The 12223-nt window shown below is 54.0% G+C and overlaps 1 protein-coding gene across 1 annotated transcript in view; it reads right to left on the bottom strand.

Annotated features, from left to right (window-relative positions):
- PARVB (parvin beta) overlaps nt 1-11557 on the bottom strand; it is a 112405-nt gene extending 100848 nt beyond the window's left edge. Inside the window, exon 1 of the mRNA XM_052639470.1 lies at nt 11384-11557. Coding sequence (XP_052495430.1) covers nt 11384-11498 — 115 coding nt within the window. The 5' untranslated portion in view covers nt 11499-11557. The remainder of the gene's footprint in view (nt 1-11383) is intronic.
- Nucleotides 11558-12223: the final 666 nt, after the last annotated feature.

Here is a 12223-nt window from a genome sequence, read left to right as displayed (position 1 = left end):
CTTTACTTCATTCAGGTCTCCCTTTGAAAGATAATATTAATTTTCAAAACAAAAAACAGAGAGAGGAAGACACTTTAAGGCTTTGGGAAAGTTATCCTTCCGAGTCTATTTACACCAACAATGAATTCTGAGCACCACAAGCCTGGTGTCCTCTTCCCCAGCCTGCTCAAAGGATACTCTGCCCCCACACTTAAAGCAGCGCCTGGATGCTTCTAGCAGACTCCATGATAACAGGAGAAGCAGCAGACACCGAGGGTGGCCTGGGCTCCATCGAACCAGACAGCTGCTTCCGGGACTGCTGGATTCGAGCAAGCCCTGAGACTTAGGAAACCGCCAATCCCTCTTCACCTTGTTAATAACCCAATGTTAAACTAAAAGCTTAGTTTAAGCTTTAGTTGAGAAGATCCCCTGGAGTAGGAAATGGCAATCCACTCCAGTATTCTTGCCTGGAAAATCCCATGGACAGAGGAGCCTGGGGGGCTACAGTCCGTGGGGTCGCAACGAGTCGGACACGACAGTAACTAACACTTCCTTTGCTTTTCAAACTAAAAGCTAAATCCTTTGGAACTGTAACTTTTCAGATGAAAGTATGAAAACAACTAACTTAAGAAAACAACAGGCGTCAACTATTAAGATGGTGTTACTTGGGGAAACCAACATCCCTGACCTGCTCTGCTTGACGGGCAAGTAAAGCTTCAAAGACGCAGACAATCATTTTGAAACACCCAAGCTTGACAAGCAAGCATTCCAACTACTAACCCGCCAGTGTAGGAATCTGCTCAGATTCGCCTAACGTTTTGCTTCCTTAGGCTGCTGGCAAGGAAGCACCATCGGGGGGCCAGGGTGGGCAAGGATGGCTGCTGAGATGGTCTCACCCCCGAGGACCACTGAAATCCAGCTCAGAAACACCTGCTGCCTCGCAGACACAGGGATTTCCATTTCTCGGCAGCGCACACCTCAAGGGAGTGAGCACGATGCTTCCTGGTCACACTTGGGCAGGACAAGAGGTAGGATCCCAACATTCCCCGAAAGGCAGACGACTTAAAGGGTTTGTGTCCCTCTGACACCAACCGCCCACTAGCACCTGCAGGGGATACGCCGTGAGAGAAGCAGCCCAGGGCTGCTGACGTGATGCAGGGCCCGAGTGGGAAGAGGCTTCTATTCCGGGGAGGACGCTCACTCAGCAGTGAACCCGCCCATACTCACGCCAGGCTTGACTAACTTAGGCCCAGCATCCTTTCCCCAGCCCAGATGCAGCCTCAGAATCCTCCATAACACAGACAGTCATTACCACTAGAACTGTCAGGAGGAAACGGCCTGCCAGCCCGGCCCTACCAGGAACCAGCTCCGTGTCAGTATCGTACCTTCAACATTATCGGTAACACCTGCTTCCCTGGTGGCTCAGACAGTAAAGAATCTGCCTGCAATGTAGGAGACCCGGCTTCGATCCCTGGGTTGGGAAGATCCCCTGGAGAAGGGAATGGCCACCCACTCCAGTACTCTTGCCTGGAAAATTCCAGGGACAGAGGCGCCTGGTGGGCAGCATGGGGTTGCAAAGAGCTGGACACGACTGAAGAGACTTCGCACACGCTTACGAGCGCTCGGTTGCTGATAAGACCGTCATCACATTTTCTCCTCACATCACCTAAGGGCAAGAGTCATCGTGACCCACGTGGGCTTGCCAGGCAAAGAGGCCGACCGACACGGAGGAACAGGCCCTCAGAGCGAGGGTGCGAGGAGAGCGGGCTCCGGCCACCGGCAAGCCGCCTCCCTCAGAAACGCACTGCCTCTCCGGGAACCAGAGAGGCCTCGTGGCTCAGAAATGCAGAGCTGGTGTCTCCCCCACATCCTTCCAACTCACAAATGAGGAAGTGAGGCCCCAAAGCTGTAACACAAAGGCGGCAAACTGCACAGCATCGTCAAAGGGGACTCCACGACCCGGACGCTTGGAGAAAGAAGGCAGAAAATGAAAGCGCCCCTGGCTTCCAGGAGCCGGGCACGTGACGCCCCAGATGCCGTGAGCCCCAGAAACCAGAAGGTGCTAGAGCCTGCCCCTCATTCCGTTTGCTCTTCTAACCAGGAAGCGGCACCTCCTTTAATGCTACTAACAAGGAGCATCTCCAGCCATAAAAAAAAAGAATGAAATAAGGCCATCGGCAGCAACATGGATAAACCTGGAGATGGTCATACTGAGTGGAGCAAGCCAGACAAAGACAAATATCATATGATGCTGCTTACACGCGGGATCTAGAAAAAATGAGACAAATGAATTTTACTTACAAAACAGAAACAGACTCACAGACACAGAAATCATATTTATGGTTACTAAAGGGGAAAGGGTGAGGATAAATTTGAAGTTTGAGATTAACATACACACATCGCTATATATAAAATAATCTAAAAAACCTACTGTATAGCATTGGGAACCATATGTAATATCTTATAATAACCTATAATAACTATATGTAATATAATAACTTTGGACAAGAATCCGAGAAAAGAATATAAGTGTGTATATATATATATGTGAGCTTCCCAGGCGGTGCTACCACTAAGAACCCACCTGCCAATGCCGGAGACATAAGAGACACGGGTTTGATCCCTGGGTCGGGAAGATCCCCTGGAGGAGGGCATGGCAGCCCACTCCAGTATTCTTGGCCCTGGACAGAGGAGCGTGGCGGGCTACAGTCCACAGGGCCGAAAAGAGCTGGACATGACTGAAGTGACTTAGCACACACACAGGCATATATATATGTTGGTGTTGTTCATTCGCTCAGTCATGTCCAGCTCTTTGCGACCCCATGGACTGCAGCAAGCCAGGCTTCCCTGTCCTTCACTACTTCCCGGAGGTTGTTCACACTCATGCCCATCGGGTCGATGATGCCATCCAACCATCTCATCCTTTGTCATCCCCTTCTCCTCTTGTGTATGTATAACTGAATCACTTTGCTATAGACCAAAAACTAAGATGACATTGTCAATCAACTATACTTTAAAAAATAAACCAACATTTCAATGAGTCAGAAGCGACCAGAAGCTCCTAGAATTGATTACAGTTCACATTTATAATCTCTTCCCCCAATAGCACTGAGTTCCGGCCAGTAGATTACCACCACTGGGTCAACAAATGTCTATAAGGTGCTCCTGGACTTACTAATGGGCTTCCCTGGTAGCTCAGCTGGTAAAGAATCGCCTGTGATGCAGAAGACCCTGGTTCGATTCCTGGGTCAGGAAGATCCCCTAGGGAAGGGATAGGCTACCCACTCCAGTATTCATCAGCTTCCCTGGTAGCTCAGCTGGTAAAGAAGCCGCCTGCCACGCAGGAGACCTGGATTCGATCCCTGGGTTGGGAAGATCCCCTGCAGGAGGGCATGGCAACCCACCCCAGTATTCTTGCCTGGAGAATCCCCATCAACAGAGGAGCCTGGTGGGCTACGGTCCATGGGGTCGCAAAGAGTCGGACACGACTGAGCAACTAAGCCCTGTACAGACTTACTAAATGTCTCTTCAGTCACTACATAAGCTAGTAAATAATAAATATACTCATTAGGAAGTAAAGCCATTTTTCATCTGAAACCTAAAAGGTCAAGCGTATGGCTAATATAAGGAGAAAACATGCTTTCTTCAGGTATATCTTTGCTGTGATGGAACCGCACATTTTAAAACAAGAAAAGAGCTGGGTAAAAGTACCTGCCCTCTGATGACCACAGCAGGGGAGAAATCCATCACACAGAGCACTTAAAATCCACTCACAGCTGGTGCTTACCCACTTACATCCGCTAACCATCCTTTAATTATTCTGAAGACTGGACAGGGAATGCGAGGGTAAGCAACTTCGGGATGTACGATAAATATTAATTCCATGGACTGGGGACAGGAATTCAAAGCTGAGCTCCTCTGATGAGTGTGGGGTTGCCAAGGCGACCTGACTCTCCTGGGACCACTCAGGTAAAACCAAGATGCTAGGAGGACCACGGAGAGTTAGCTGAAAGGTAATGAACACAAAGTCATCACTCTGGGCCCAGCATCTCTACCGAAGCAGTTTCCTGGAGATTTCAGCAGATGGTCAGGGAAAAAAAAAAAAAAAAGGCCAGCGTGGGACATGCTGATGTGCCTACGTGCTTCTCTCTGAAATGCCCCGGGTGCATCTGGACAGCAGTGGAACAAACAAGGAGAAATGGTGGATCTGAAGCTTATAAACAGAATAATAAGCAAAGGAAACCTGACAAAGCCCTACCAAGGCCCCCTGAAAGCCACTTCCTCTCAGCCACGGAGAGAGAGGAAAACAGAGGGGTGATTTCCAGTGACTCCCCAAGGAGTGTGTACATTACAGGGGCCGACACACTGACCCCCTCTCAGACCAAGAGCAGCTCCCACGGGCACAGGCAGCCCGGCTCAGGGAGGACGCGTGAGGGTTTGGAGCGAGAAACGTGGCCGGGTCTGTTGGGAAGCTCACAGCCCACTGGATTCAAATAGGACCCACACTGACTTCTCTTCCCACTGAAGATCCTAGAGCCCACTGGGTACATGGCCCCAGTCCCTCAACCGCTCACCTCCCTCCCCTTCTTACCAGCCACCCTCTTTCTCTCCTTGTACATCAGGAGGGCCAACCTACCTTCCCTGTGATCTACAGTGATCACTTCCTAAGCGTCTTGTCCCTCATCCAGGTGATCACGACAGTAAAAAGCCCCAGGTAAGTCCCATCTCCCTGGACAAAGGGAACCATACTCAGTACAAATCCCTTCCCTTCGTCTTGCGGCAAAGAAAGACACTATTCCATTCTTATTTTCAAAGGTACGTGGGACAGTGTGCTGAGATCTGCCTAAAAGAGGATGTGGAAATCACTTCGAAGTCGCCATCTGCCCCCAATAAGCTCTTTATGCAAACACCCCGGAAAGCTGTGAACTCCACACCTCCCCAGGTGCCTCAGCCCTGGGAGTAACTGGGAGCAGGGTCAGGGGCCCTGGAGAAGGGCGGGGCCTCGTCTAACCTGTTTCTATGCAGAGTTCCTTCCATCTCAGAGCAGCCTCTGGGTCGCTGGCTTTACATCAAGCCCTACAACTGCGGCTTCCTCACGTCTCAGGAATCCTGCTGCTCCCAGCCCCGTACACTGCCTCCAGGAAGCCCACCCTGCCTGCACCTACACTCCAGCTGTTTTCTTACCAGTCGCCCCAATCCAGTTCACTCCACACCAGACTCTTTAAAGTAGCAGGGATACTGATTGGACACTGGCGCCCACTATTCACCAAGGATGACAGGGTCTAGGGACCACTCCAGCCTGTCCTGAGGCTGACCACAGCCCACAAACCACACCACAGTCTGGCTGCTCTGAACGGCCTGCACTTCCCCAGTGGGACTAGCTGGGACCTCCTTCATGGCCCCTCACATTCAGACTGGGCGTCCCCCCAGGTATCCATCACCACACCTGCCCCCGGCCCCACAGCGCCCAGACTCCCGAGGACAGGCCTGCGTCAGGTCCCCGCAGGCCACCAGCTCCCAGCTGCCAGGTCAAGATTCTCCCCGCCTGTGTCCTTAGGTCCTGGGAGCTGCGGGAGCCTCTTTCCTCTGCTGTCCTGGGATGGAGGCGAGCGGGCCTTCACCTCCGCACCCCCACCTCCCATCCATCTCCCAGCCAGAGTGATTATGGAGGACTCAACTGCAATTTCCTCTGAACCTTCACGGAAGTCTGCCGTGTCTCCTCACTCTCTCTCCAGAGAGGAAGGGGTCTGCCAGGGACACCCCATCTATCTCCAGAACCCCTACCTCCCAGGTGACTCTGTGTTTGGGCCACACCTGCTTGTAACCAGCTGGCCCAGTACAGGTACCCGGCCCCCGTGGGCAGTCCAGATTCTTCCCCTTAGGAAACTGAGCTGACAGTTTGAAAGAAAGTGAAGTTGCTGAGTCGTGTCCCACTCTTTGCAACCCCATGGACTGTAGCCTACCAGGCTCCTCCGTCCATGGGATTTTCCAGGCAAGAATACTGGAGTGGATTGCCATTTCCTCCTCCAGGGGATCTTCCCGACCCAGGAATCGAACCCAGGTCTCCCGAATTGCAGGCAGACTCTTTACTGTCTGAGCCACCAGGGAAGTCCAAGTTGAGAACCACTGGTTTAAACTGCAGCTACCAGGTAAGGTTGTGTTTCCTCAACTATAAAGTGAGGGCAAAAGTCCCGCCTTGCAGGTAACTTGTGAGCAGGTGAAAAGTCCTACCCTTGCCGGGCACCTCTGTCCAAATGCTCTTCTTACAGAGAAGGGTTGATGTGGGACGGTGTTTGGGGACAGCCCAGAGTCCACGCAGCTGGTCATTCTACAAAGAACAGGGCAAACCGAAGGGAACACACTGGGGTTGGCAGAGCTGGTTTCGACTGAGAGTCTCTTCTGGAAGTTATTTAAAACCCAGAAAAGCAACTCAATACTTTCAACCCTCAGTGCAAAGTTGCAGTCACCTGGTGTCTCTTTAGATCTAGTTCCTGAGGTTTCAGTCAAGATCTTGCTCATTTATCTCTGTGTGTGCATCAAGGGCTCAGAAGACGACAAGGGTGAAGAAAACAAGTTGCAGAAAGTGTTTACCAAAGATGCATCTGATAAAGAATGGGTATCTAAAATGCACCAAGAAGTCCTAAAACTCAACTACAAGAAATCAAACCACTTGATTTAAAGAATAAGGGACTTGCCTGGCAGGTTAATGGTTAAGACTCCAAGTTGCCAAGGCAGGGGCACGGCTCAATCCCTGCTCAGGGAACTAAGATCCCACATGCCACAAGGCGTGGCCAAAACAAATAAAATAAAGGATACACTAAAAAAAAATGGGCCAAAGATCTGAGCAGACACTTTGCCAAAGAAGATGCACAGATGACATAGGAGCCTAGAAAAAGAAGCTCCGCATCATGTCACTAGAGAATGAGGACCTAAAACTGCTCTAAAAAATATGATTACAAGAAGAAAAGCAATCAGGGAACAGCAGCTTCCTGAACACTTGCTTTCCCCAGAAAAGCAGCAGGGACAGAGCCTCTGGCTCGGCCGTGGTGGGCTCAGCTCTCACAGGCTGGCACTGGTCCCTGGGGTCTGGGCAGAGGGCAGAGGTCACGGCAGGCAGGAACCTCTCAGGCAAACGGGCAGAGGGGAGCCCATCCCCACCTTCCATCCAGGGCCTCCTGGCCCCAGAGCTAGACCCCTGGCTCTAAGGACTTTACACAGCTGCAAGGGCACCCGTCCCGGGGCACCTCTCACCCCGTCCTGGCCTGCGGGACTGCTGGGGACCCCCGCGGGGAGCCTTCCTCTGTGCCTGCTCTGTCCAGCTGAATGACTTTCGCGCGTGGCCCTTCACAGCCCCCGGGCTTTCTACGGGGAGTTTTGGGGTTTTTTAAGTGTTCCTTTCCACTTTTCCCAACACCCCACTGTTCATCACAGTTCCGTTTTCTAAGCCGGGTCACCACATGACGCGACTTGCTTCCCTCCCATAGACTATCACAGCCTTAATCATGCTATGAATTCACCCAAGGCACTTCCTGCAAGGGTTCCTCCAAACCCCAGCACACATTTCTGAACATGACCTCCCCTGGCAAGTGACAGGACGTTCACCCCCAATACGTGCCTCGGTGCTTGTCACAGCCCCAGGCTCTGCAGGGTCAAATGCCCCACGCACCCGAATCTCTTACTTCCCAGCAGTGCGGTCCTTGTCCCGGCGCCCTCCCCCTCACCTCCACCCACGCTACTGAACTCATCGTGGACTTTATAACAAAAAGGAAATGAAACCCACCACGCAGCTGGCAGCGCCCGGCACACCTCGAATCACCATCTTCCCAATGGTCCCTGGCAGGCAAATGAGCGCCTTCCCATGGGGGGCCTGGGTGGGGCCAGGACCTGCTGCAAGTGAACCACATGAGTGGCAGGGAGGGCAGGTTGCCAAGGCAACAGGCCCAGAGGGAGACCAGCAACTCTCCATCAATCATTCAGGACCTCATTCTCCAGCCTTCGCACCTCGGCCTCCCTCCTACTCCTCACTCCTTCCGCTCCTCCCACAAGACAGGCAGAAGCCACAGAGCCCTTCCAAGGTCAGTCCTCTTGGAATTCCTGCTTGATAAGTGTTTGTGACCTTCTGTTTGCATGGGGGGGGGGGGGGGGTGCGGACCACTGAGTGTGCCAGGCACCCCAATCTTGAGAAATGAGGCAGGGGACCCAGCTAACTCACACAGCAAAGCGAAAGCAGCTGGGAGTTCCCTGGAGGTCCAGGGGTTAGGACTCAGCGTTTTCACTGTCGAAGGCCTGGGTTCAATCCCTGGTCAAGGAACTAAGATCCCACAAACCGTGTGGTGTGGCCAAAACAAAACAAACAGAAAAAAAAAAAAAAAGCTATACTACAGAAATATCTCTTTCCTCCTGCTGTTTCATTACTATTTTGTTCATCACTGGATGATTCTGAGTACTCTTGGTATATTCAAATTAAACCAGATTTTTCCCTTGATTTTCTAGACGCATGCTAGTTCACAAAGGCAAACATTTTGCTTTGGAAGTTGGGGCTAGTCCATGAGTTCAGGCATTTGCTCTTCATAGTCCAAGGGAGTAAATGTCACCTATAAAAAGCTTTCATCATCCAGAACATTCCGCTGACTTGCTATTCTGTGAGAGATGGCTTTCCTGGTTCCTTCGGGTCTCAAACATCACCTGCTCTGAGGCCTTCCCCAGCACCTGTCTGATTGCGCTTTTACACCTTCTTCCTAGCAGATATTATAAATCTGTTTTATTTATTATGTCTGAGTCCCTGGTCCACGAAAGAAAAGCCTTGTCCATCTTTTCTTCCTAGGGTCCCACGGCAGGCCATGAATGAATTGGAGACCGTATAACATTTGTGTTTATAATTGCTGTAAGGCATAAAGAGGAACTGAAATGATTTTGGTGAGCATGACAGATCATTCCTGCTGCCCCTCTGATCTGCAGATCAGAGACGTAGCAGGAATGACCTAGGGTGGGGGAAGGCCATTTATCATCTCTTTTAGGAGGCGTGACTTGATAGAAGTAAGCAGCCAGTCTGGATCCTAAATGTCAGGCTTCAGAGAGGAGTGATTCATCTGCTTTGTACAACTTGTCAACCGAAAAAAAATGCACAGCCTCAAAGTCGAGAATTATGTTTTACTTGGTGGACAAAACTGAGGACATAAGCCCAGGACTCAGCTAGCTCTGAGGGAGGGCTACAGAAGAGGCAAAGGAGGAGCCAGGATACGCAGGAGTTTTTGCAACAAAGACCAGGGAATCCGAACATCAAAAGATCCCTGTTAATTAAGGAAAACCAGATATTTCAAGTTAAAGCATTTAGTACTTTTCTCTGTATGGATGTGAGAGCTGGGCCATGAAGAAGGCTGAGTACCGAAGAATTGATGCTTATGAACTGTGGTGCTGGAGAAGACTCTTGAGAGTCTCTTGGACTGCAAGGAGATCAAACCAGTCAATCATAAAGGAAATCAATCCTGAATATTCATTGGAAGGACTGATGCTGAAGCTGAAGCTCCAATGCTTTGGCTGACTCATTGGAAAAGACCCTGATGCTGGGAAAGATTGAAGGTGGGAGGAGAAGGAGACAACATAGGATGAGATGGTTGGATGTCATCACCGATTCGATGGACGTGAATTTGAGCAAGCTCCGGGAGTTGGCGATGGACAGGGAGGCCTGGCGTGCTGCTGTCCTTGGGGTCACAGAGAGTTGGACTCGACTGAGCAACTGACAACAGTGCATGGAAGCTGCCCAGGTCTGGGCTCGCTGAGGTTGCCCCTCAGAGTCGCCCCGCAGCTCCTGAGGCCAGCATCCCGTGCTTCCTGGGCTGAATCACCGGGGCAGGGGCTGCTCAGCAGGATTTGTCTCCATCCTGAATTTCCTCCTCCGGGCACAATTCCACATCCTTTCGATTACTGATATGGCAGACATTTTTTTCATTGATAAACTAAAGGTGAAAGGCCCTGCCCTCAGGGGGAACCATCTAATGTGGTAAAACTGTCCCTGGTGGGAAATGCATGGACACACATACACACACGGACATACACACACAGACACACACACACACACGGACACACACACACACGGACACACACCCTGGTGGGAAATGCATGGACACACACACACACAGAGACACACACACACACAAACCCCTGAGCAGAAGGTGTGTCAGTGTCTGTACATCTGCTCAGCACTCGAGGTAAAAGGTCACAGACATCCCCAGGAATACACACACCAAAGGGAGAAATTAACATGGGTCCACATGAGCCTGCAAGCCTGTCCTTGGGGTACACATGTTCCTGGGGGGTACATTAGCCTGGCAGGTACAGGAAGACTCTCTAAAGCTCAGTCAGGCTCCTGGACCCCCCTGACTCCGGATTCTCTCTCCCCAGGTCCAGACTGTGGCTAGCCCCCACCAGCCTGGTTCACAGCCACCGCAGCATAACCCACCCTCCCCACAGGAAATCTGGGCTAGGGGAAAGACTCCCCCGGCCAGAACAAAGGGAAAAATCAGGAATGCAGTCCTGGGAGAGGCCCAGGGTACAGCCGCGTTTAAAGAGCACAAACAAGAGGCCCGAAGTCACATACCCACAACTCTTCCAAAAAAGAATTGTAAGGGGTGGCAGGAAGTGTTTTAGGATAATTTTCGTGGACACGTGGAGGCAAACATGGAGGGGCCTGTGCAGTCCGTGCAGGAGGGCCTCGCGGCCTCGAGCATCCCTTTCCTCCTCCCCTCTCGCCCAGGCTGGGGGCGCAATCCGTGCAGTGCACTGCACCCCGAAAACCAGCGGGCCCCCAGCAGTAGGCTCACCCCGCAGTGGGGCCCAATAAACGCTCATCGAGCGGCCCCCAGGCAGGGCTGAACGCGCGGGCCTGCGGCCGTGGGAGGAGGCTAAAGAAATGGCTGGTGACCTGGGCCGCGGTGGGCGCAGGGCTGTCTCCGGCGGGCCGGGGAGCTCGTCCCCACGGCTGCTCAGTGTCCTGTCCTCAGCAGGAGCCGGCGATGCGCGTTTCGATGACGCCAGGAGCCCAAAGGGGGCTCCATGAGCCGCCCGGAGAGGGGGCGCCGCCAGGTTGGCGGCTGGTTCCCGGCCCGGCGTTTAAAGGGGGTCAAGGGCTGTCCTGAAGGTCACGGCGGCGCGCTGCGCGGGCCCGGAGGGCTTGGGGAACCGTGCGCGCGGGGCCCGGAGCGGAGAGGCAGCGTGGTGCCCGCAGCCGCTCAATCGGGCCCGGCGGGGACTCGGGCCGCGTGGTCCCCGCTGCGCTCCATCCGGTCCAGGCGGGGCTCGGCGCTGTGCGCGCGCGGGCGCGCGGGGCGGGTCGGCAGCCCGCCTGGGTCTCGCGGAGCGGAGAGCGGCGCGGGCGCGGCTGGAGGCCGGCGGCAGGCGCACTCACCCTCCTTGGCCTTCTTCTTCCTCGCCAGCGTGCCGCCCAGCTTGCCGAGGAACGATTCGTCCTTCTTCATCCTGTGGGGCCGCAGGGCGGGCGAGCGCAGCGGCGCGGAGGACATGGGGACGCACGGGGACCCCGGTGGCCGGGCCGGGAGCAGCGCGTCTGGGAGCCGCCCTGGTCGCCGCCGCCGCCGCCGCCGCCGCCCGCTCGCCCCGGGGAGTGGCCGGGAGGGCGCGGCCCCGGCGCCGGCCCCCGCCCCCCGCCCGCCCCTGGCCCCGGCGGCGTCCGCCGCCCGAGGTCTGGCTCTGGGTCACCACGTCCAGCCTGCGAGAGCCGTCGGCGGTTCCCACGCGCCGCGTCACGCTTACTCTCCAAGCGCAGCGGTGGTTCCCCTCCTAAATGCCGCCAAGTGGACAGACCGCGTGCCCTCTGCGCCCCTTTTGTTCTACTCGTTTGAGCCCTGGACTCTGGTGACCTTACCTGGGCGCCGGGGTCGGGGGTGGGGGGTCAGCAAGGCAGCCAGGGCCATCACCTTTGCACAGCCGTGGCACATCACATGAGCGCACAAATGGGTCGTTTCATTTGCTGAGCTTTTCCCCACAAGCAGGCCAAGGGCTGGGGGGAGCCCTTGTGACCTGTGCCGGCCCTCTAGAAGCTTGGCACGTGGTAGGCAATGGCTACATGGGTACCCTCGTGCACACCTCGCCCTGTCCCAGGGGAACTCCTGGTGATTCCGGCAGAGGAGTGAGCCCTAGTGTGGAATCAAGGGGCGGGTGTTCGGGAGGAGGGCAGGGCAGGAGGACCAGAGGGGACAGTGTAGGGGCTCCAGGGAGGAGAGAGAAG

This window comes from Budorcas taxicolor, chromosome 5 (assembly GCF_023091745.1).
Source record: "Budorcas taxicolor isolate Tak-1 chromosome 5, Takin1.1, whole genome shotgun sequence".
Taxonomy (NCBI): domain Eukaryota; kingdom Metazoa; phylum Chordata; class Mammalia; order Artiodactyla; family Bovidae; genus Budorcas; species Budorcas taxicolor.
Note: the sequence above shows the minus strand (reverse complement) of the source record. Positions and strands in the feature narration are given on the sequence as shown.